General features: G+C 46.6%; 2 protein-coding genes across 6 annotated transcripts in view; both read right to left on the bottom strand.

Annotated features, from left to right (window-relative positions):
- The window catches only part of LOC135913024 (lipopolysaccharide-induced tumor necrosis factor-alpha factor homolog), a 541,041-nt gene that overhangs the window by 263,029 nt on the left and 252,170 nt on the right, over window positions 1-25,842 (bottom strand). The window lies entirely within an intron of this gene.
- On the bottom strand, window positions 1,112-7,459 carry LOC139054718 (uncharacterized). Its single transcript, XM_070532208.1, has one exon. The coding sequence runs from the start codon at window positions 7,207-7,209 to the stop codon at window positions 6,271-6,273; it is 939 nt and encodes a 312-aa protein (XP_070388309.1). The 5' UTR covers window positions 7,210-7,459; the 3' UTR covers window positions 1,112-6,270.

Genomic DNA, 25,842 nt, shown 5'->3' with positions numbered 1-25,842 from the left:
GTATGAAGCCGTACTATGAGGACTGCCAAGACTGCGCAGTTCTTTACCGCTGCTTTCCAAGCGTCTATCATCGGGACGATGATCTTTTCTAAAGGGGGAGCAAGTGACACGACTATATTTGGCAGAACCATAATTCAGCGGGTATGCGCCAGTGGGGACAACGCTGAAGTAGCGCGGGTTTTGAAGCAGGGGAAACGAAGAAGACGTTGTTGTTGTTCCCTTGGACGACTGATAAAGTGCATTTCTTGGCGGTGCTGCTACGCATACTCGTCGATCCCACGTCGTTACAATATATACCATTCATGGAAGCGTGTTGGTAGTCCAAACGCGTCGACTATAATCCGAAATGATGAAAACATAACACAAACCAAGCAGCTTCAAGAAACAGTGGCAGAGGACTCAATCTTTGAGTCCTAGCCTACGCACGGATGTTCTATCATTTACGGCCTCAAATCCTCATGCTAGCGTGCGGGACGCGGTCGCCCAGGTACCAATTTCCAAGTGATCAGTTTGGATGATTCTAAATGACGGCCTTTCACCCTTACCACCTTAACCAGCACCAATGCTTAGAAGATAGGGACCTGTAAAGTCATCCAGATTTCTCGAATTGGATCCCCACAAAAGCAGATGCGTCACCGGACATTTTGAGCAACGTCATGTGCACAGATGAAGCCAACTTTCGCAGAAACGCGCAGGTTAATTTGCACTAGGTAAACCGCAATCGGCACTAGTATCAGTGGTCGTTCAATGAGGGGTGCGGAATTTACGCCGGTGCTATTCTCCGTCCCATATTCTTCGATCAAACACTGACTAAACAGCGTTACGTGGACCAAATCCTTGAATGAGTGGGAGATGAGTTTCTCAGCGAAGTCTCACTGTGACGTCTTCCACTGCTGTGGTATCAGCAAGATGAAGCACCAGCACACAGCAGCAGCCTAGCACGAAACTGGCTAGATGCAACTTTTTATGCCCAATAGATTGGAAGGCATGGACCTATAAATTAGTCTGCTAGGTCACCTGATTTTTGTTTGTGAATTTAAACTGAGCTAGGGACGTGTGGTGATTAGGACTGTTCGGCACTTTCGCTAGTGCGCAGTGATGCGGAAGAAAGACAGAGTCATTTATGTGCGTTTATAAAACTCAAAGCAACCTTTAAAATATGAATATATCCAGCGTGTTGCAGTCAGAATATATACGGAAACTGCAGTCAGTGTGTCCACGGGCTGAAACAGTCCCGGGTTGCGCGGCTCACAGTTCGCTGGTCACAACACCGTGCGGTCACCCGTGCTGGAGCTGGCCGCGACGACCACACGCTCGGGCCCCGTTCAGCACGGTTCCCGGACTCGGCACGCTCGGACGCCGCAGCGGCAGCAGCCAGGGGACGCCTTGCTCCACACGTCCTCGATGTCCAGCTCGGACGCCGCTCGCGACCGACGTGCTACAGTCGCACGTCCAGCACGACCTCGGCGCCCAGCTCGTGCGCCGCTCGCAAACCACGTGCGGCGGTCACACGTGAGGACCTCGTCTAGCACAGCAACGTCTGTGACAGACTGAAACGCTGCTCGGCACGCTCAGGTGCGGCAGCTCAGGGACCGGCGGCCCTCGGGTCACCCAGCGTCTCGAGCACTGGTAGCAGGGGCGCCGGGACGTCCACGCTCAGCTCCGTGGTCCTCCGCGCCTTGCCACGGACGTCTCGCCTGGCAGGAACCCCCGCCTCGTTCCGCCCAAAAGCTCGGAGCTGCTGCCCGCCTGGATCGAACACCGCGAACGCACCCTCGTGCTCCCGTGCTCGTGCACCCGTTGTCTTCCTCGTCGTTCACGGAGCTTGGTGGCCGCTTCGATCTTCTAGGGGCGACGCGCGGCACTTACGTAGGACAGGACAAGACACCGACGTAGACGAAGACAGCACGAAAGCAGCTAACAGCTGGTTTATTGAAATCACACAATATTGCCTTTTCGAACTATGCGCATGCCCAAGCCACGTGACCATTGAACACTCCCTCGGCGTGTTCCATGGTATATACACAAAAAAATCAAGCGCTTTCTTGAAAAGATACACTGACGGTTCGCTGCCGCATCGACCTCGGCAATGTCTTGCTATCAAGGAAGCTTCCAAGCTTTTACGTGTCCTTTGGTCCTTTGCTCGCCCTAGCACCTTCGTTTTGTCAAACATTGGCTTGCACTTTTTCGCACATGACCTACAATGAACTGGCAGGTACTTTCCGCTGCCATCTTTTCATGAATTTGCTTCATTAAATGATTGTTAGTACATCTTCCAGTTTGCCCCACACAGAACATTGCACAGTTCAGCGGAAACTCGTACATCACCTCTGTTCTACAATGTACATACGAATGTCTGTGTTTTATGCCACAACCATCACTCTTGTTTTTCTACGTTAGAAAGGGCGCATAAATGCACTTTTCTTACCTTTTATTATTGTACGATTTCAATAAACCAATTAATAATCTGAGTTTGTGCGGTATTCATCTACCTCGGTGTCTCGTCCCTGGCACAAGTTAAGTTCACAAAAAAAGTGTCTTGCCAACTAGCCTCCCAACACACTCTCCTCTAGGTCACCTGAGCTCTTTCCACTCGACTGCTTTCTTTGAGGTTACGTGAAAGTGCGGGCTTACATGATCAAGTCGGGCGACAGATTAGCTCAGGGCAAGCATAACAGATGCATGCTATAAAGCTCCAGTTTCGGCCATCAAGGCAGCTACTGAAGATGTCATAAAGCGCACTCAGTACTGCGTAGCTGCAGCAGGCGACCTATTCGAAAAAACATCGTCACCAGCTGCAATGAGGCTCACGAAATTCATAGATAATAAGGGCCCTCTGAAACCTGATGTTGTGGTTGTTTGTGTGTGTTGACCAGAGACGCCGTGAAGTCAAGTATTTATTCGGACAGCAACATGAACATAACAGACAGCAACGATTCAGTGGCTTCGCCTTATAAAGGGAGCATGGGTGCAGCCGAGGCATGCGATTGGCTAGCGATACAATAGCACATGTGAACAATGACCGCGTGCATCAGATACGCGGCGCACAGTAACAAGAGAATACGCTTGATAAACGTTGCGCAGATACAACACTTCCCCTCCAACAAGATCAGAATCTGTCATACGTCAGACGATCCGGCTTCCGCTTATCACGAGCGCTGCGCCTGGGTAGCACAGGTGAACCAGCATCGTTTTGTTCTGACGATGATGCACTTTGGGCTCCATGTGAGAGTGGGCCACCATCACTACGATCCAACACTGGCCGGTTTGAGGCGGGTGCAAGGAAACTTTCACTTTCAAGCAGTTCACTTGCATGTCGCAAAGGTACATCCTTTTCTTTCACAACACTACCAGGCTTTACACAAGAATGTCGCAAATGATCCGCGTGCACAAACCGCGTCTGTCCATCCACAACCACAAGGTATGTCATTGCCGATTTCGCATCCACAATCTTGCCTGGACGCCATTTCACCTGTTCCCCACGTACTGAACGCACAAACACTCTATCTCCAACAGAAAATACTCTGGGTGAACTCCTCCTTTTGTTTGCACTACGTACATTACTCTCACATTTGGCATTTATTGCATCCTGCATATCTGGTTTCAATAACGACAACCTTGTGCGCAACTTCCTCCTCACAAAGAGTTCAGCTGGTGTTTGGCCGGTGAATGTATGCGGCGTTGTTCTATAGGCAAACAGAAAATTATCAATTCTGTGCTGCAGTGACCTGGAACTTTTATTCCTCTGGTCTTCCAGCAATTGCTTCAACAGCGACTGCTTTACTGTTTGAACCGCACGTTCGGCCGAACCGTTGGACTGAGGATGATATGGTGGAGTAAGCGTGTGCTTAACCCCGTTTGACAATAGGAAGTCCTCAAACTCTTTTGCACGAAACTGCGGCCCGTTATCAGTGACTACCTCTTTAGGTAGGCCATGACTTGCGAACAACAAGCGCACTGTTTCGATCGTGCTTTGCGCGGTCGTTGACGTCATGACTCTTATTTCCAACCATTTGGAATAGGAATCTACAGCTAAAAGGAACATCTTTTTTTCTTTTTCAGCAAAGTCTAGATGTATCCTCTCCCAACTGCTTGTGCACCACTTCCAAGATGAAAGCGGCGCTAGTGGCACTAAAGATATTGTGCTTTGACAAATTTCACACTGCTTTACAGTTTGTTCCAAGCAGTTGTCTATCTTTGGCCACCAAACTATTGACCTTGCAAGAGCTTTCATCTTTGTAATGCCAATGTGTTGCTCATGCAACAAACACATAACTTCACTTTGAAGCGAATGTTGTATCACGACTCTGTTGTTCCACACCAAACAGCCGCAATCCACTGAAAGCTCAAATCGCCTCACGAAGAAAGACTGATAATGAGCGTCCACAGCCCGCGGCCATCCGTGCCATACCATTTCACGAACAGCACTGAGAACTGGATCTTTCACAGTTTCCCGCTCGATATCTTTCGCAGTTATGGGGAGTTTATTGACAGGCGAAAAATAAAAGATCTCTTCTGCCTCGTCACCGGCTTCTGGCAGTGGAAGGCGTGATAAACCATCTGCATTGGCTATCTTTGTTCCTGGTCTGTGCAAAATACGAAAGCTGTAGTTAGCAAGAAAAATTCCCCAGCGGTGCACACGAGCTGCAGCTACTGCATTTGTGTGGTGCTTTGCTTCAAATATGACTGTGAGCGACTGGTGATTAGTGATTACACTAAACATACGCCCATACAAATATTTATGAAATTTCTTCACTCCAAAAACAACTGCAAGCGCTTCTTTTTCCACTTGCGCGTAGTTACGCTCAGCAGGCGTCATCGTCCGCGATGCAAACGCGATCGGTCGCTCTACGCCCTCAACCACGTGCGACAGCACTGCGCCTAAGCCGTAAGCAGAAGCGTCACATGTCAGCTGTATTTCTTTCGTTACATCATACAGTTCCAAGACCGTGTCTTCACTGATTAAATCTTTACAGCGACTGAAACATGCGTCACACTGGCTCGACCATTTCCATGTGCTGCCCTTGCGCAACAGTTTGTGGAGAGGTTCTAGCACATTTGCTAGGTCAGGCAAAAATTTAGCGTAGTAGTTTACTAGGCCTAAAAATGCCTTTAGCCGAGTTACAGTACTTGGTTTTGGCGCTTCTCGGATCGCCTTTACTTTTTCCGCTGCTGGGTGTACGCCATGCTTGTCTAGCTCGTGCCCCAAGTAACAAACATTTTCTTGGAAAAATTTGCATTTCCCTGCGTTTACACGAATGTCGTGCTTACTAAGCGCTTGTAGCACTTGCTGGGAACGGTGATAGCACTCCGTCAGGTTTTTACCTGCTATTAACACATCGTCCAGGTAACAGGCTGTTCCAGGTATGTTTTGTAAAACCTGGTCCATCACGGCCTGAAACATTGCGGGTGCGCTTGCCACTCCGTACGGCAATCGCCGGAACCTGAAAAGTCCCATGTGCGTATTCACCGTGAGCAGTTGCTGTGCCTGCTCATCCAGCTCAAGCTGTAGGTAAGCCTTCGACAAATCTAGTAAGGTGAACATGGTCCCTCCAACCAGTGACGCGAATATGTCTTCTGGCAGAGGCAGTGGATAGTGGTCAAGTTCAATATCCCGATTGACAGTGACTCTGTAATCCCCACATATCCTAATTTCTTTTCCTGTTTTCTTTGGCACGATAACTAGCGGTGTAGCCCAATCACTGTGCCTGACTCTGTACACCACACCAGCTTTCTCAAGGTCACGCAATTCATTCTCCACTTCGCGCAAGGCATACGGTACTGGTCTCGCCTTACAAAAAGTTGGATGCACCTCGGTTTTAATTCGTATACTACCAGTGAATCCTTTGATAGAACCATAGCCTGGCTCAAACACATGACCGTATAACTGTTTCAACTTCTTCTAAGCTTCCGCTGCTACCATCTGCCTGCCCTCCTGTACGTTATCCACGTCACGTTGCAACTGCTGAACAGCATTTTGCAGGTCAACTTTTAGTGTAGTCATCCAATCTCGACCTAAAAGCGTCGGCATGCGGGCTTCATTTTCTTGCTTTGCGACTATCAGAGGCAGATCGTAGCTTCGGTTCTGATAAGACACATTGACCTTTGCTACGCCTTTCACTTTGAGTGCAGTGCCATTATACACTCCTAGACGCACGTCGTCTTTGGAACATAGGTAATTTGGAAAATTTTCATCAAAGTCTCTTTCAGACATTATGGTCACAGCTGCTCCCGTGTCTAGTTCCATCGGAATCTCCTTGCCGTTTACTTTTACTTTAAGCACAATAGGCGGAGATCTATGAACTTGGTTAGTCGTACTAACAGCAAGTCTGTTGACGGCAAGGTCTCGTCAACTTTGTGCACGACCTTAGTTTTGCACATTTTCGCTACATGCCCTGGCTTCGAGCATTTGAAGCAGGTACTTTTGAGAAAAGGACAACTCACTGGCGCGTGCAGTCCGCCGCATCTATGACAGGCGCGAACAATGCCTTTCCCACGTAGCTTCCTTGGACCGTTTTGGGGGGCACGCTGCTCGCTGCTAGCGGTCTTCGTCGCGTGTCGCCTGCCTTGCGTGGTGGGCTCCCGATGCCAGTAAACGTCGGCAGGACTGGCGGTTGACCCCTCCGGTAGCATTTCTCGGGCGTCTTTCTGGGCCGTTCCCAAGGCGGTGGCAATTTTGCATACTCGCTCCCAGGTGACTTCGTCGTCTGACAAGGCAAGAAGACGGCATCGAATCGAATCCGTCCTGAGTCCAGCAATCAGTCGATCCCGGAGCGCTTCTTCCAAAAAGCTTCCAAACGAGCACGTTGCAGCCAGTCTTTTCAGCTCGACGATGAACTGTTTTAGGCTTTCGTCCGGCTCTTGCTTTCGCTGGTAAAAGTGATACCGTTCGGTAACCACTGACCGTTTTGGAGCATAGTGGTTTCGGAGAGCTTCTGTAGCTTCTTCGTACTTAACTTCCGTTGGTTTCTTCGGCAGCAGCAGGCTACGCAGAGTCACGTAAGCCTTTTCACCCAGGATTGTTAAGAAGACTTGCAACTTCTTACTTGAGTCTATTCCATTGGCGGTTGCGTACAGGTCGAACCTTTCCAGGTAGACTTCGATATTGCCAGAGTCTGGGCAGAACTCGCCCAAAGATCCCAGGGTGTTGGTCATCACTGATGTCCTCGCTTGCCGTGGCGTCGTTGCAGTTTCCTCAGGCTTGGTCATTGCCTCTGCCCGAACGATCCCATCCTCGTCGCCATGTTGACCAGAGACGCCGTGAAGTCAAGTATTTATTCGGACAGCAACATGAACATAACAGACAGCAACGATTCAGTGGCTTCGCCTTATAAAGGGAGCATGGGTGCAGCCGAGGCATGCGATTGGCTAGCGATACAATAGCACATGTGAACAATGACCGCGTGCATCAGATACGCGGCGCACAGTAACAAGAGAATACGCTTGATAAACGTTGCGCAGATACAACAGTGTGCAAGAATCCCGATTGCCAATTTGGCTGATTCAAAAGTGGTATATTTCCTTTCTGGAAAGCATCAGATTCGCGTTTTCTCTACACGTGAGTAGCTTGTAGCTACACGTGAGACAGCTTCTCGGTCTGTTTGTTTGGTTGTTATTTTTTTCCACGAACCTGTTTTTGCGGCACGCATACACTTCCCGTGACAAATAAAGCTGTCAATTTGGCTTTGGTCTGAAGCAAGTTTCTGGCGCGAAATGAAGCTGCGCGCGCACTCTTTCAATTCGGTGCGAGCAGAGCCAGGATGTTGAAACATGCCATGTGTAGTCCAGTGCTTCTCGCGTTTCGAGCGTGCTCGGAGTGGCACGTCGGCTGCATTATCAAGGGGCTTTTTGCTATCAGTGGGATCAGTCGGCCTTGAGAGACTGATAATAAGTGTGCCATACAAATGAGAGGAAGGAATATCTGCGAAACGCAAAACCTGCTGTTGGTGCTCCTTCTGTACCATTATCAAGGTGATGCGCTGTCTCTTCGGGTTTGCGACAGGCATGCAGTTGCGTTCAATCAGCTTAGTTGAGGGCGCTGCTTTATGCTGTGGGTGGGGGAGCACGGTCACGTGGTATTGTTTCATATTTCGCGAGGTTTCTTTCTCAGATAGAAAAAAAATGTACGCAATTAGTATGTCACTAAAAACACCTCAGTAACATGTCACTTGGGCGTGTCTACAAATTTCCCATTGACACTTTGATAATTTAGACGGCACTTCTCGAGTTAGACAATTTATTGCAACTGCTGAATTAAAGAGCAGTAAAAAAATTACTGCCGGTAGGACTAAGGCTACTGCTCTTTCTTAAGTATTGGTGCATGACAGTTGGAGCACCTTGTATAGTTTATTCAGTAACTGAAATGAGGTAAAGCCGGATTCACTCGAAATCAAAATCAAAATCAGTAATGCGCAGCGGCGTTCATACTCGGATGCATAGAAAAAGAAAGAAGAGGAGAGAGAGAGAGAGAGAAAGAGAGAGGCTGCTGTATCGCATGAAAGGCAAACCAGTATTGGTGACAGCCAAGTATACGACAATTACACGAAGAAAGATCACACCAACCAGAAACGCCACCTTCTTCGTCGTGCGAGGGGACTCAGGCTGCGAAACGGAACTGTCTTCTACTTTGAGTTCTTGCAAATTCTCATATTCTTATATTCTCTAGCAGGTGACCTATATATGTATATATACATGGGGTTTGGAAAGCTGGTCGGGCCCAAGCCCTGAGCCCACAAAGGCAAGAACAAAGAACGCTACTCACGCAAAAATAAAATAGAAGAAGAAAGCAAACAAGAAGAAAATTGAGACACACCACTAGGCACACAAAAACAAGGTACAAGACTCGTAGAACGTCGTACGCTCCTTGGCTGCTCCACTGCACCACACGCTCTGATGTGTCACAATAAGCAGCATGCATGTTCAGCGATACGTGGAGCAGCACAGTAGGGCTAAAACAATGCCGACGTCGGCCGCTAGTTCTGCCTCTAGCGCAATCGCAGAGCGCAGCTAAGTCGCGTCCGCGGAAGGCATAGAACGTGGCATACGTGGCATTCATTGTAAAGCAACGAATCAGCCACGGGGATAGTTAAGTTTTTTTTCTTGTTGTTGTTGCACAGGGATTTTCGTTGCAGAGGTGTTAACTGTGCACATGAAAGGTAGGATTTTGGCGGGACTTAATAAATCCATTATTATACCTGTCATTTCGTTGTGTAAACGTTCGACATTAAATTTGTCCGTTTTGGGAGCTCCAATAGCTGCAGTTTACAACACATCAATATCTGTTATAGGTGTGAAGTTAACGCATTAGTAAACTTAGCGCTTCAATAATTTGTGAAATATTCCTATTTCCGGTAAATTTCCTAAAAAAATTATAGCCTCTAGATAAAACTCTGCTTTCTAGAGCCCGTGGGATTTAACTAAATTTTTTGATTTCAGCTAATTTTATACAAATAGGTTCATTGCTTACCTCACAAAAGCAATAGTATTTCTGCCTGTCACATGTATATGAATAGGGTAGTCGGAGTTGGCCCTGAGCTAAAGCCTCCACTACAATTTGACCTCCCTGAGCATCGCGCGCCTGTCATCCTGAGTATCAGGGCAAAGCCACAGAAGGTGATTTGTCTGCACTGAACGTAGACAGAAGACTTCTAGCATGCCTAATTGCCTAATCGTAGGTCGGCAAAACTAATCACTCGAATCACTCAGTGTCACTTAGACTGAGACAGATCCGTGTGTCTGAGGCTGTGTGAATCCTGCTGAGTAGAATTTTGTCGAGTGTGATTTGGAGTGAGCCCGACTGAGTGCTTGGTACTCGCGTTCAGCTCGATTGAAAGCAAATGTGGATGTCAGCAGTGTCGCTGCTCGAAATAAGCATCCTCATTTATTACACCTAGTGTCGGACAAAAATGCTGTTGATTCTTTGGATCGACCAAGACATGGGAAATTCTCAGCGCCTGAGCGCGACGTACGAGAACTCGTGCTATCGTGAATCGTATACGTAAAAACGGGCGTTGCGTAAAGTCAAGTTTTTATTGTGCATTATTTTAGCAGCGTCCATTTCTATTTACGAAGCAGGCCCTCATAGCGCAGATGGGCGGAAAGAAAGAACTTAGTTCCACCCGTAGCTGCCAACCAAAAAAAAAAGAAAAAAATATGGAAGCACTCACCACACATGTACGAAAACACAAATAACAATCTACATATATTTAAGGATCTCTTTGGCACAATTTATACTAACGTGAAGTACATCCACCAGTGTAAGTGCCAGGCGCCATACTTATTTGTTTCTCGCCGGGCATAGCAATGCAAAGGAAATAAGAAACTTTCTTGCGTTTTTAGGACCTTTATACACACGTGTGTCTACATATTTAGTGTTTGTAATCACTCTGCATGCGCTGTATATCTCTTATGAAGTTCTTTTATTCATTGATGTGTTCAATTTGCGAGAAAGCCTGAGTTTATGAGAGTCGGTAGGCCAAGTCGGCCTGTCTGATTCCGGTGAGTCATTCCGAGTGAGTAAAAGTTTGAGTGCTAGTTAGCCCGGCTGAATAAAATTCTTTTTAGTCTGAGTGCGAGCGTTACTTAGAGTCGGCACTCAGAAACGGAATGCCGAACTACTTTTCATATCCAATCCGTGAGATTGCCACTATGTTCGGGTCGTTCAACGTTCCGCTGCCTGGACTGTTCCTTTATTTTTTCGGATATCTGTAAGTCAAGGCCACTTTAGAGCGCGGCTCTTAGGCGCCCGTTCCTGCGGCGAACATCGGCGTCGGCGTCTTCGGTGCAACCGGGCGCATGAGCATAGCGAAAGCTGAAAGAGTGAACGTGGAGCGTAACTGGTGATAAAGGACGGCAATTGCGAGGAGAGCGCGGGGAGGAACGCGGAGGAGGAGGGTATGGCGAAAGCGCGAGAAGAAAAGCGTAGAGCCGCGCAAGACGGGCTCGGCGGCGACCATGGCTACGCGACGGCGCCAGTGTAGCGAGCGTCGTGTGTTCACTGATGACGCCTCCGATGCCGTACATGGAAACAAAGCGCTGCCTGAGCGGAGGTCTGTCTTCAGCGGCTGCTGTGAATTGCGCCGAAGCGTCACGCACGCACTGCTCTTCGCGATCTCCCGATTATAAGCGAAGCACTCGCGCCGCAGTTCGCTCCATTTTCCACGTGGCGCACGAGACAGATGGTCTGTGCCAGCCAATCTATCGCGAAATCAAAACACGTATAGAGCTGCGCTCAAATTTGGCATTAGGAAGTATCGTAATCGTCGGCGAACTTATTTTGCCAGTTCAGTGCCGTGCATGCAATATGCAATATGCAAACCTCTCAACGGTATCTATAAAAACACCGTAGGGCCGCTGACGCATTCTTTTGAAAACGCAACTGCCACCACTCGTGCCTCTGGTTGTCCTGATAAACGTGAGCTTGAAGAAAAGAACACGCACGTCGTGGAGGCTTCGATTGCAGCGTCCTATACATGTAGTTTGCACGGCTAGGACATCCGTATATATACATATTTCCATCGTTTCTTTGTGTTAGCTGCGGAAGAGTGATACGAGAACTAACAGTCGGATCTTGTAGCTGTAGGAAATGAGGCAAAGCTGCATGGGTGATGTTGGGTGGTGGGGAGCACGTGGAGACGACCATTCTGCCTACTGCCATTCCTTTGCGTGCGCGGCCGAAATAGTACGACACGCCTGCGCACACAGCCTTGTTTTTCCTCCATCTCTCCTCCTTTGCGCACAGGGACGGTTATAGTGCGCGAGCAACCGTCCCAGGCTATACCGACAGCGATACACCATCGCTCGCGTGAGAGGAGCGTACAGCAGAAGGTGCTCCATGCATGCTTATCCTGTTTGTCCGGTGTGTATACTACCGCTTCGTGCCTACTAGTTTCTTTTTCATTTTCTCCTTCTACCTTTCTATTGATATATCTACAGTGCAGCAAGCAGAATTCCCTTCTTGTTAGGATCTTCTCTCTAAAGTTCTTTAACTTGCAGTAAATTAACTACTGCTAAAACACACACATCAAACAACAACAACAACAACAACAACAACAACAACAACAACAACAACAACAACAACAACGACGACGACGACGACGACGACGACAACAACAACAACAACAACAATAAGAATAATAAGAATATTAATAATAATAATCTCCTCCCCTGTAAAACACTCATTTCTGCAACGTCGCGTTGTCAGCAAGGACTTGTTTTGATTCCACACAAGTGAGTTTCATAACCCCTGTGCTACCGCCTGCATTTAAGCGCGTGTTAAAGAGCAGCGGGGTGTCAAAATTAATATGGAGTCCGCTATTACGGTGTGCCTCATTATTCGATTGTGGTTTGGCACGTACAGCGCTTTAATGCAATTAAAGTTTAACACTTCTGCCACGATGCGACGTGCAATGTGAGGCAATGCTCATGCTCAACCCTCTCACAGATTATGAACAATTCGCACCACAACGGCTCAAGAAAGCACGACTGAATGTGCGTTCTATTCACTACGCAAACATCAGTGGTGCACGCAAGGTAACGTTTAGCATGAACTCATCACTCTCGTATACTACTAAACGCTGAAGAAAATAAAGATTTGCTGTGAACATTCCAGCTAATTATTGTCAATCAAAGCAACCAATTAAAGTTAATTTAATATAGGGTTTTACGTGCCAAAAGCACAATCGGATTATGACGCCGGCCGAAGAGGGAGACTCCGGATTAATTTTTACCACCAGGGATATTTGTCCAACAGGCCACGATCCAAGACCCCCACCGGCGGTAAAGGCAAGTCCTCTCTAACGTGAGCGGATGGGGTCCGTGGCAACCAAACGCAAGCGTCGAACTCGCAAGAATCGCACGACCCGCGTCTCACGAACTAGCTCGAAGAGCTTAGGCTTGCGGATGATAGTCTTAGGAGAGAAAATGTGCAGTTCAAGCAGGAAATCAGTCGGCTAGCCGCTGATGTGGCCGAAATAGGAAGGTTGGCTCGCACATCGCCCGATTCTCAGCTTGCCGCATGCTCGTCGGCCATGGACACGACGGAGCCTCTGCCACCCCCCCCCCCCCTCCTAACCAGTTGCAGTGAAGCGTGGCGCCCTGGATGACATGTAAAAGTAAATGATAATTTAAAGTGAAGAATCCTTCCTGTGCACAGACTTGCCATAACTTAGCAGACGGAGCATCAAGCTCGTACGTGGCGAGTTTGGAAAAATGCTTATGGCGGTTGGGAGCATGCCATATTTTACTCCGGCTTTGAAGGGTTTTACAGAGAAGCAGGGTGTGAGACATGGCTAGTTGGTATTCCATGCTGAAGTGACTATAGCGCAAGAGTAAACACGGGGCACGAAAGGGCGACAAGGAGAAGCGCAAACACAAGCGCTTGTCCTTGTCGCCTTTTTGTGCCCCATGTCTACTCTTGAGCTAATCACTTTAATAGCGAAGTTTACCACCCAGAAACAGTCGTTTTATTCACTCATCAAGGGAATAAATTTTACCATGCAGTGCTGTTACTAAACACTGGCCGTTTCTTGGAATGTTTAGCATAGGGTGCGCTCAGTACCCTATTTTATATCGTAACCGGGTCCTGCTAGTGTTTCAATGTACATTGCATGAAAATATGTGAACAAAAGCCTTTATATGTGGCACACGCACGCACGCATGCACGCGTGCGTGCAAACACACACACACTCATACACAGAATGTGCATGTGCGTCTATGTACGCTTTTGAAGCAAAATGGGTAAAATATTTGCGACTACTCTAGTGCAAGTGTTTAAAAGCGCTGTTGTTAAAAGTTCTCGCGCTGCGTTTGGTACCACGCTGTGCGTTAAAACCTGAGAAACACGTGGGTCTTTGCAATTCGTTTGTTTTCCTAAAAACACGCCCGTGCAATCTCCGTCTGCCATCGTGGGCAAGCAGCTGACGAGCCAAATCGCGCCGCCCCAAGCCCTTTGGAGCGCATTTTGTGGGCCCGCCGAGAACATCTGCTTTGAGCGACAGCGCATGTTGCACGGTAAAAAAAAAAAAGGACCAAGCAACTGTACGCTGGCGCCTCTCTCGCTGTGACGCGGCGTGCACCCTATTCCCACTCGTCTGTCACGAAACGCAGAGCGCAACGAAATTAGTTCGTCAGGAGAAACGACAGCAGCACCTGTCTTTCCGCATTCCTTCTCTTTTCTTGGTCATATTTTCATTTTCTTACTTCTCATATATCACGTAGGAATTCTATCTACAATTATTTTCCGCGGGTTCTGGAATTCTGAATAAAAGAAATTACTCAACGTATTCCTTGAGAAAGAAAATCACAGTGTCTTTATAAGCAGCTACATGGCGAACCCTCGTTCATTTATATATAAAGAGATGCTTTGTGAACTTCTAGGTCGCAGCTGTTGGAATATTTTTCATTCGAGAATAAAGGGAACTCTCGCGAACACAGGCATGCGACTGATGTAGGAGCTTCTTTCAAAACATGTGCTCACACTCGCTGCGGTGAAAAAAAGAAAAAAAAAAGGTCTTGTATAAGATACGTGGACAACGGTTTCTAATAAATTCGGCTTGTGTGTTTTAATCTTAACTGCAAAAGAGGTGCATTTAGAATAAACTGACTTTTCATTTTTGGAACTAATATTTTTTCGGTATTTTTCAGTGCCACAATTCTTTTTTAGCTGCAACCGAGCGGGACGTTTGCGTAGAAGCCGTAGAGCTTTTACGCAAACAATAGAAGCCGTAAACCATAAAAGAGAGAGCTAGATCAACCAGAAATTTTTTTGAGTAATGTTGGCTATCTGGATTTGTTTGGGAACCACTTCGCCGTTTCTTTTTCTCCTTTTTTGATTTTTGTCCTTGTACTTCTAGAACAAGAGCATCTCCTACCCCCGCTTTGAAAGAAAAAAAAGAAAACAACACTCGGAACGTATTCCTGATTTCTTCATAGCGCACTACGGCACTGACAACAGCATTTCTCTCGTCGCGGCGACCTCACTGTTCTCAAAGCAAAATTGGTAACTTATGATGAATGACAATATTTGGGCAACAGTTATTTAACTATGCCCGCGGCACGTAAGCAATCACTTTTTTAGTTTCACCTGACGCACAGTATGCGCAGCTGTTATAAGGTGATAAGTTACAGCCTGTCACATTAGCCGCTTATAAAGACGAAGGACAGGGGACGCGAAACAAAACGATGACACGGTCGGTAACTTTCAACTGATTTATTCACGGCATCATGTGGCAATATATATACAAATGTGACATGCGCAGAACACAGAAACAACATTACTCATCAGCCTAGCGCTGCAACCACTTGTCAAAAAATACATTTCCAGTTGAAACAGCCTAATGGAAGTATGACTAACACAGTCTTGGCCTTTCTTTCTTATGTTATATGCTTCCATCAGTTGGCGTGCATTCTGGTCCTGGCTTCACCCCAGGATCTTTTATCTCCTTGAAACGTGGCTTACAAGGACAGGCAATGAAGTGCGTAGGCATGTCCGCCAATTTGTCTTTATTTAACTTTTGTTCACGTTTCCTGGCTCCATCATTCCGGCACCGTCCCGTGCGCACTACGTAGGAATTTCCACATGCCAGGGGGATTTCATACATATCCTACATTGCATTTGAAATACGGCTTCGCGTGCTTCTTGCCACAGCATTGCCTTGTTTTTGAATCTCCGGAGGTGCGAGGGTGGAACCGCGCAACTAAAAAGGAGCTCAAGAGACAAGGGGGACTCCAAACCTATCTGCAACTTTCCTTAGGATGTGAGTGACCCTGTGAACATTATATCACTTCTGGTCTTGCGGCCATAATAGCGAATAAATCAGTTAAATTTACAGCCTGTGTCGTCGTTTTGTGTTCTCTTCCTGTCCTCGTCTATATTAGCGTTCAGTATGATATGCAGTAAAGACCAACTAGGCCAAACTAAAGTTCTTCTAATAAGGTATAGCCTCGTAAGTTCTAAGATTATAGGCGCAGTTTTGATATACTTCCTAAGTTTCCAGAGAACCTTATAAGGTTTCGCACTTATAAGGTTGTCCATTCATCCGGTAAAAAGCAGACATCTAAGCGAAGATATGCTGGCAGAAATCGGCTATAAGACACTGAAATTCGCCTGTGCAAAGTTGGAGGTACTGTGGCATCTCCTTAGGATACCATGGTGAGATTATCTTTTTTAATTATTTTCCAAAAGAAAAACACTAGTTACATTTGCTAACATCCCTAATTATGCAGCAGCTTTCATAGCGGTATATGCTAACAATTGAACCTCTAATAAACCTGACGAGCCTGAACCTCATGCAGTCGTATTACAAAGCAGCGTCTAGTTACCTGCCATCCTCAACAACCACCTTCATCTGGAGGTTTAAATTTGTCTGATTTGCAGGTGTAACATTCCATACGCGCTGATTATTGGGCGCACTTTTGTTTCCGTAAAGTAACTGAGCAGTCCAGCTGTCTTGCTTCGTCATCATTCGCAACGTTTGTTTGGTCGTCCTCAAGGAGCGTCCTGTAATCCGGCTTTGCAATTCATCTAGCATATCTTCCTGCAATGTATATTCTGCCCATTTTTTTTTCGTGGGACATTTCCGTGTGAAACTCATCAATGATTTCGATTTCACTGTCCTACAGCCGATTTGTGTGAGTATAACTTGGCTTATATGTCCGCTTTTCATCGGATGAACTGACAGCCTCCTAACTGCTACACGTCTTAAGATTATTTGGCAACCTAGAACTTATACAACAAAGCTGTCTTCATAACGTTATTTTACAAGCTTATTATACCTTATCACGTTATAACTCGATAGTTGGAACCTCAATGGCGGCAGTACTTAACACATCGGCGTCAGCATGGGCGTTAGCTTTGGCACAGATGTTTTAATGCACCAGGAACGAAACGCATTCTGCATCGGTCCTCTCCGGCTTGCGACAAACTCGTTCCTCGTTACATATTACATAAGCTTCGCGAACACATATCTAACTCTATTCTTGTATTTTTCTCGACTTCGTTACCGCTGGCGATCTGTAGCTTTCGTAAAAATTTCAGCCTCCCTCTAGTTGTGGTTCTTGGCGACGAAATCGCAAACGAGAGCCAAGGAAGATTGGCTCACTGTGGGGTGGCGTCCTTGCTATAACGCTCTTTTTTTGACGAATAATAGGGCTGCAGTCAAACGCAGATCTTTGTGAGGCATGCCAACAGCCGCTTCCAACGCGATCCGCCTGTATCATCTAGAGGCTGACAAAGCAGATTGAGCATGAAAGGACGGGTGCAACTCATGACTTGATGGCGCCGTGAGAGAGGGAGAATAGTGCGGCAAGTCGTAACTAAGTTGACGTTGCAGAATATATCCTCCTAGATATAATGCACCATGTAAGTTCGCCGATATACTCCTACGCCCCACCTGCAGCACTCCTTAGTCACTTAAAGAAAGCGTCAAAACTAGTGCACAAGCTCGGAATCTCTGCATGTCTTCAAGACGAGCCGAGACACTTCCCCCATGAAGGACCAGTGGCCATGCAGCAACGCTGCATCGCGCTCATGGTAGCATGCAGTGCCACAATGCACCTTCATTCTTGCACTATTTAGCAGCGCCTGTGTAACCTGGCTAAATGTTCAAATGGTTCCGCTAAAGTGAGTTCTCAGCCCACACAAGTCTCACGTGGCAAAAAAATTTGTGGCTTCAATCAAGTAGAGTGGAAGTGATTTGCATGAAATCTTCAAGAACTTTTGTTCTCAGGATTCAACACGCGAGGCTCTCACGGTATTGTTGCCCGAAGCTCTCTCATGCAATCTAAGTAATTGAATCATATAACCGAAGCTTTCGTTCCTTCTCACCTACATATGATAATGCGTATAGCGCATTGGCAGCTCTTATCATGAAGAAATATCCTAACTGCAAACCCGAGTGCGGATTTGCTGTGGGAAAACGGGCCAATCTGCAGTGCTACCCAAGATACAAACTTCATAAAGCCACTTCAGTGGAGGCAAATTTGCTAACTGCCGGCATTACGGGAAAATCCAACCGGCCAGTGCAAGAACCCTGAAGAACTGCTTAAGCAACATTGGCTTGGCATGCTTCGTGGCCTGGGCGATAAAGGTAACATTTACCCTGAGCGAAGGTGTTTTCAGGAGAACAAAAACTATCACCGTTCTATGAGCTACTTCTTCTTCGATGCTATATCGTGCCTACGAATCCACCGGCAGACTTTCTCATGTCACCTGTAGAAAACCTAAAGCAGTTATTACAATAGTGTGCGCGTACTGACAGGTGTAGTTATTTATACTTTTTTTATCGAATTGCATTTCACCCGCTAGCAACTTTCGTTCAGCGCAAAACGCGCCGGCATAATTTGGGACTTACTCGAATTTCCATCTTTCCCTTTAAGTGCTAGGACGCTAATCACAGGAAAAACCACCACCTTTAAGGGTACGAAAGTTTTTACTGTGTAGCAATGCTTAAATTACTCGTCTAGCAAGCCCCCACCCCTCCACGCTCTCCTGGATAGTCGCCGACCGTTCTATCCACCGCATTGACGAGAAGGCCCATCGCGAACGGTTCGCGCCAAATGACGCGAATAAAAGCGACATTGCTTTAGAGGGTTTGAAAGCACGCGAGTGCGATACAGAGAAATGCAAGTTCGAGGCATATAGAGATTGAAACGCACGATCATGCTATATAGGCCGCAAAATTTTCATTCGTTTCCCTTCCATTCCGAGGGACGTAATTCGCTCAAGACTAGCGTATCCCTGTGCTGCTGTTATTGGGGTCCTCGCCTGAAATCTGGCACGCCGGATTTCTGTGTAGCAGGCGTTTTCTCTGACTTTGAACTTCTTGTTCGGTTTTATCTGCTTCACCTCACAGCTATGTTTGTTGTTAAGGTACGTTTCAATCTTTACTTTTTTTGAAAATCATGAGACTACTCTCAAATTCGATACTCTACCATGGTCAACTTTACAGCATGACGCTTTCCGTGATGGGTGTCAAGGGACGGCCCTATGTCTCGTCTTCCTTTCGTAAATCAGGCTATTTCATTCGCGTAAAGTAAATAACGTGGGTTGTCGTATATAAACTCGGAAGCAAAACTTGCCACCCGCACTGTATACCTGGAACCTGTTTTTACATCTGCTCAATATTTAGTGTGTTTGTTGTTTATTTAATTTATCCACTTTGCATTGACTTTATCGGGCTTCCCCCATGGTGGTATTTTTTATCTATATTTACTTAAGCATAAGCTTTATGAGGTTCTTTATGCCTACGGTTGACAGCCAGCAAAACCTGTAAGCACAGTTTTTCTGACGAATGTGGTAATATATTATGTTTTTGCAGCCGAATTTTTCTGACAGCGCAATTCCTTGGTAGTCAACATGTCGACAATATTGCTGAAAGGAAGCGCATCGTAAACAGAAGAATAAATCACAAATTGTCTTCTTCTCCTTTTCTTTCGCTTCACGTGTATTTTTAAATTTGCATTGAAATTTATCTCGTTCGTGCGCCAGTATATTTCTACACGCCATGCTTTCACTCGATCTAGAGCAAATGACTGTAATCCACATGGGGCAACGATGATGTAGAAAACAACTGCATAATGTTTTGGCTAATTCACCTCTTCTCACCCCTTCGCAAAGTGGTAAGTTAACTTGAGGTCAGTGGGCTATCACTGATAAATAAAGCACGATGCCTAAAATCAAACAGAATTATGTTGTGGAATCCTTTACAAATTGTTAATATGATTTCTACCATCTCATTGGAGCTAATAACGCTCAACGTAATAAGTCTTTATAATCACGCTCCTTATGTTGAACACTGCATGGGTGCCTCGGCCAGTGATCTCCAGTTGCCGCTGTCTTATGTCAGCTGGCAGCCATCTTATGTCTGCAAATTTCCTCATTTCTTCACCACCTTCTAAATGCAAGGCATCTTTTAAGCCCAGGATTCGCCGAGAAGAGAAGGTAAGGAAGATGGTTGTGATGAAAGAGTCAACGTGCATTAGTGCTTATAAAGACTGCTCGACGAAAATCATATCGAGATGTTAGTAATAATACTACCCACTCAATTTAGTCTTCCCAATTAATCTCGCGTTGCTGCGAGAAAATGACGCAGAATAAGGTGGTAATTATGTGGTGATAACGAAGTTATAAGGATGACGCACACCTATTAAAGATGACTGGCAAAAAATCGGGTGCCACAACCCGTCTGAATTAATCGAATAGACTTTTAACGCATGATAAACGAAATGAACAAGAGCAGTAAATAAGCTATGTTTCAGAGATAAAATAATTTTTTTGTCTTAAGAAAAATAAAAAAGAAATATAATAAACGAGATACAGAAGAAAACTAAAACACATAAAAGATCAGCATTGTCAAAAATTTAGTCGGAGGGATTCTCAAATAAAGTTTTCTAGGACGTTGCATACACTGGAGCCTCTAGAGCTTTAGGAGGACAGCTAGTCTGGTCAGAAGTGTCAGCACCACGAGAAAGGAAGCGATTCCCATACTGAGTAAGGATGTCAGCGGCATAATGGCCCTCACAACCGACACAGCAACGAACACGAGATTTTCGTCCTCCTGAGCTATGGGACCGGAGCAAGTACGGCATTGTAACGGACATTGGGCAAGCGGTTCACTCTCCATATTTATTCGATTTTATGCTAATCCCAATTCTAGGCTGAACAACCAATTGGGAAAGCTTGAAAAAGAAAGTAAGAAAATGAAAAGTTTTCACCAATATAAGCCAAACGAAAATATGGGCATTCGACTGCGAAAAGATCATGACACGTCGTCACGATGTTGCACGTTTGCAATGATCGCATTATCAAACGGACATGAATGTCGTTCCAAGCAGCCACGACAAAGTTTCCCACCTGACTGAAGCGAAGTACGTATGCCAAACGACACAGGCGTCTGAAGTTCTGAGCGATGCGACTAACGTTTGCGACCTCCTTCGTCATCACCTGTACAATCTAGCTTAGGAAATTCCCGCTTCTCTTTGCGTCATGATAAAATCAGCAGCATATTTTTGCACCTCGTGACCTCGGCCTTTCTGCGGTTGGCAGCGCCTGGAGCTTGCGTCCAAACTGTTATATCACACTTAAGCTGGTCACCGATCATCGCAAATTGCTTTTCAAAGAATGTTAGGAATTTTTATCGGCGAAACGCAAGCGGTACTGGCAAATTAGAAGTTCAGTAGGCACACGCAAATTGACAGCAATACGGTTGCAATGATAAATGGCAATAATCTCTGCCATTTGCCATAGACAGTGTTTCCAGAGTCTCAGCTGGACCCATAATGGAGGCCACACCACAAACTAGAAGACTCTTGGCACGGGAAATTTGTGGAGGAATAAAAGCACTCACTTTTGATGATCCAAAGGACGATCACTCAGAAGGATCGTTCACGCAAGGTGCCTCTGGCGATGGGCAGCCAATCCCAACGTCGACTGTCTGGCAGGCGTCGGTAATATGAAGGAACTAACGTAATGACACGTGACCGCTTGCATTTCCCCCTCTACCGCTTGAGGCTTGGTGAGCAGTGTGGCAAGGAAACCATTGCCAAAGAAATGCTGCTCATTCCGCCGCAAAACAAAGTGTACATGGGTAAGCGTGAAAACAGGACCAGAAAAGCCCACCAGCTGTGAGAGAACCCAAGACCGTCTCCTGGGAAACTTGTCGACACCAGCCGCGCTGACTCGCTCATTTGCAAATATAAAACTAATTTGAAACACAGGCACCGCTTGAAAGAAAGTAAAAGTAGCTGAAACCACCCGATACTCAGCCAAAACCGTGAAACCTCCTGAGAAAGTCGACAGATGACCGCATACCTCATAGGAATCAGTTCTGGCCCAAAGTATCACGGTCGGTATATCAGGGTCGTTTCTAAATCGAAGTTATTCTGCATGGGTTCCTATCTCGTCTCATTCCGGGCCTTTTCAGTAAAGAAGAAAGAAAACGAAAGAAAAAATCCCAAAAATTGACCTTTGGTAATTTTCTAACCAGGGTCACCTACCACAATGTCAGGATGCTTTACTGATTAGGCCACAGTCGTCTTTATTTTTTATTGCGTGCTTGGTATAAAAAAGTACAATCGCAAGTCCCCCAAAGAAAGGGATGAAATTCCACGCCAGTGCAGCCTGGATAGTACTAAATAGCTTTAAGTTTGCAAGGTATTTCAAATAAATCGACTGATCCGGCTTCGGCTTCTGGAAATTACGCACTTCTATGAGGTCAACACTTTCCATAAACTATCGTCTAGCGGGTGTGGGCAACCTACATAATGCGTACTATTCTCGCGCCAACGCGAACTAGAGCTTTCCGACGATTGACGGATGCGTCACGTCGCATGACAAATATTTACGTGGGAAAACGAGAGCGCGCGGGGGAATGCCAGTGTTCATTATAGGCAACATACGCAGCAAGTAAACGTGTGTATAAATGTGAACTTTAGCACTGTCCTTCGCGTTGGTCACAACACATCGCAACAATTGTTATGAATGCTAAAGGGTGCCAGGCTTCCTTACGCTTCTCCGCTGTGGCAGCCAGTGCTTTGAGACGCCACGTGACGCTGCTCCGCGCCTTTGGGATCGGTGCGGGCAGCCGCAGTGGTCCAGTTTGTAGGACTGTGCATTGGACTAGCGTTTCTTGGTCGGAATAGACATCTGTCGTGTTGCCATTGCCGGAGTCATCAAACTTTCGTCGTCGTCGTACGTACTCTTGCTGCTGTTGTCGCACACACAGTTGTACGATTTACACTAATGTATTGGTCCACCTGGTAATGCTCAGCCGAATAACATGCGATGTCGGATAGCCAGTTACCGACAAATCGCTTCGCGCAACCCCACTGCCCGCTGTGCGCGGTATCTGCGCAATAATTTCTTCATATTCTTAGTTGTACTGTGAAATAATTTACACCCGTAAAAAGGAATAGGGCTGTAAATTATGAAAGACGGTGTAAATAATTTGACAGTGTGCGAAGGAGGCACGGCTGGCACACTACCTTGCTTATATAGATTAATTTCCATTACCTAGTGTGAATGCTTCTCCGAAAAAGAAACATTGCTATGAAGACCGTATTGCATAGATTTAGAGGAAGAAGAAAAATCTAGCTTTATTTAGCCTATGAATTTTCCTTGTTTTAATTTGTTCATCATAGTTATATATATTTAGTTTAATTCCCCCAACACTTAAGTAAAATCTGCTCGACTCTTAGCCAATCCCCGTGAGTGGGTATACGCCGAACACATCTACATCATCGTCATCAATACGTCGGACCGTGAACGTGGTTTTTCAGTCTCGGACGTACCGCGCTTCTCGTTCCGTGGCGTACGCGCTGTCGGCGGTCGGCCCACTCGCTAGCTCCTCTCTCTCTACGGCGGCTAGCTCTGCAAGCCACCGTTTTCTAATTAGCGGCAGCCCAACCAGGGAACACAGCCATGGCAAGGCCGTGAGCGAGTTTGAGAAGAGCCGGCACTCCAAGGATTTATGAAGATTTAGGTCGTCAGAGCTTAGTGGGCTGAAAGGCAAGCACTGCCATTCACCGCTGGCACCCTCAATGCGCATGTGCTGCGAATTGCACAACGCATGCGCGTCGATGCGCGTCGTCGTAACTCCCTTTTTGCACAATTTCAGCCCTTCCAAGGCGTAAGTCTCGCGTGCAGGATGGAGCACGCGGGCATTGTCTGCGCATCCGTCTGACATGGCTCGCTTCGCCATCATCCTCCAAATTATTACTTTACTCGTCTAGTTCGTCCCCTCACCCTTTCCATTTCATTGCACAGGGAATTCATAACCGTAGTGGCATCTCCTGGCGAGGCCAGTGAAGGGTGGTAAGACGTTCAGGAATGCCCCGTCCACAGTACATTTAGTGTAACAACCAACAAAACCAGGTATATATATATATATATATATATATATATATATATATATATATATATATATATATATATATATATATATGCACGCCAGGTAGCGTGTTCCACAATCTAAAACATGGAAGTGCCACACAGCTGGACAGAACAAAGGTAACGGTGTTTGAGTTCGGTTGGAGCAGCTCAGACAATATTTTGGTTTTTCGCCTAATCACATGTAAATATTTATTCATGTGCTCTAATATAATATTCAAAGCAAAATTGTCAATGAGGAAATCCTCGACCACCCTGAAAAATATCCCGATTCAGCTGTCTGTTTCTCAATATGCGTTGCAGAAAAGCTCTTTCCAAGCCTGCAAAAAAAAAAAAAATAAAGCCCCGGGAATAAGAAAACACGCCTTTTGAATGCCGCTAGAACGCCTCGACATCGACTGGGGATTGAAGAAGAGCCGCCCAGCTCAGTCGCAGAAACGCCGCCTTCCAGTGCGACGTCTCGGCGAAATCCGAATGCTCGCATTTCTAGAGATTCTTTACTTTCCTCCGTCTCCCTGACCGCCGTTGCAAAGGCTCTCTTCAAAGCGACCGGAATCGATCGAGACGCCTCCAATCTCGTCGGGAAAGCATGCAGAAACGCAGGAGTAACGGAAAGGCGACTGCCAGTCACGTGTATAGCCAGTCAACGCGGCCCATCAATGGGCGTCTAATACTTTCGCGTGAGGCATTCGCTGAGCTTGTCGCAATGGCGCAGTTTCTTGCGCGTATGCCGCGCTCAATTTTAAGGTCCCTTCTCACTCACTCCAGCTTTACGACGACATCGACGATGGTGGCTGCGGACACTCGAATTTTACGAGCGTCCTCGAGAATACGCTCCGCGCATCCTTGGCGCGCGTGCGTGCTGCCCTCTACGAGCTTACAATGCGCCTGCACGTCTCTCAGTGCGCCTTGCATTGGTTTCAGACACGAGCGCCTTCGGCCCTAGTGAAGTTCTATTCAAGCCAGCTCCAGAAGCTGGTCGGAAGGCTGCAGTAGCACTTCGTACGAGAACTGCACGCCGTTAATGATAGAAGGCTCGCGAGTTTTATTGGGCGTTCTGTAGCCTATCTATTATTCATGATCTCGTTTTGTTTTCATGTTACTTATTGCCATCATACAACGGAAATAAAATAATAAGAGAGGGGATGTTGAAGAAGCGATAGAGAAAGCACTTTAGGTTTGCTGAAACTAGTGGGTTTTCGAGCCCTCTGTTCAAGGTCTTGATGAGCACGCTTGAGGAACCAGCATTCATTCAATCGGTATAGAATCAATATATTTGGTGGAATGCGTGGATAGGGAGGAGGGGTCGGGCAGAATTAGCACACACACATAACGTATGGCGAAATATCAATGTTTCTGGCTTAAATATCAGCTTTGTAAATAATTATTGAGCCATAGCTCTGCACCTATTTTAATGCGTTACACGAGGCACGTGCGCTGTTGTGGGTGAACTAAACGTGCGACCTTGTTTATATTTTTGTGGAAGCAGAGCGCAGGCTATGGGTGATGCGTAGGCAATTGTTCAAATTGTGTGGGTCAGTTGCAGCAATTCCAGTAAATTATTTTTTCACGTGCCCTAGGGCGTTAAAAGTTTGTGTGATGTCCCCGAGTAGCATAGCCGTCGTGGCAACGGTTCACTTGAGCGGGCCAGCGGTGATGATGATAAGTGCCAGGGAGCGCCAGGCAGACGCGACCGCTCAGGCCGGGCGTGCTGGTGTGTTCTACTCGCGTGCATGCATGTACGCGGAGCTGTGCCCCATTGTCGCGCCGTAATATAGAGAGGTAAATGTCGCACCTTAGCGCGTATAACGCGTAGTGCGACCACAAGACGTGGGTGTCACAGAATGTGTGGATATAGTTTCATTTGCATGTGGGAAAAAGTTCTTTTTTTTATATTTACTTTTCACCCCCCCCTCCACTCGCACACACAGATGCACGCACGCACGCACGCACGCAAA

This window comes from Dermacentor albipictus, chromosome 1, assembly GCF_038994185.2.
Source record: "Dermacentor albipictus isolate Rhodes 1998 colony chromosome 1, USDA_Dalb.pri_finalv2, whole genome shotgun sequence".
In the NCBI taxonomy this organism is placed as follows: domain Eukaryota; kingdom Metazoa; phylum Arthropoda; class Arachnida; order Ixodida; family Ixodidae; genus Dermacentor; species Dermacentor albipictus.
Note: the sequence above shows the minus strand (reverse complement) of the source record. Positions and strands in the feature narration are given on the sequence as shown.

Coding starts and splice junctions, on each gene's coding strand:
- LOC139054718 (XM_070532208.1), bottom strand. CDS start 7,209: ATGACCAAGCCTGAGGAAACTGCAACGACGCCACGGCAAGCGAGGACA.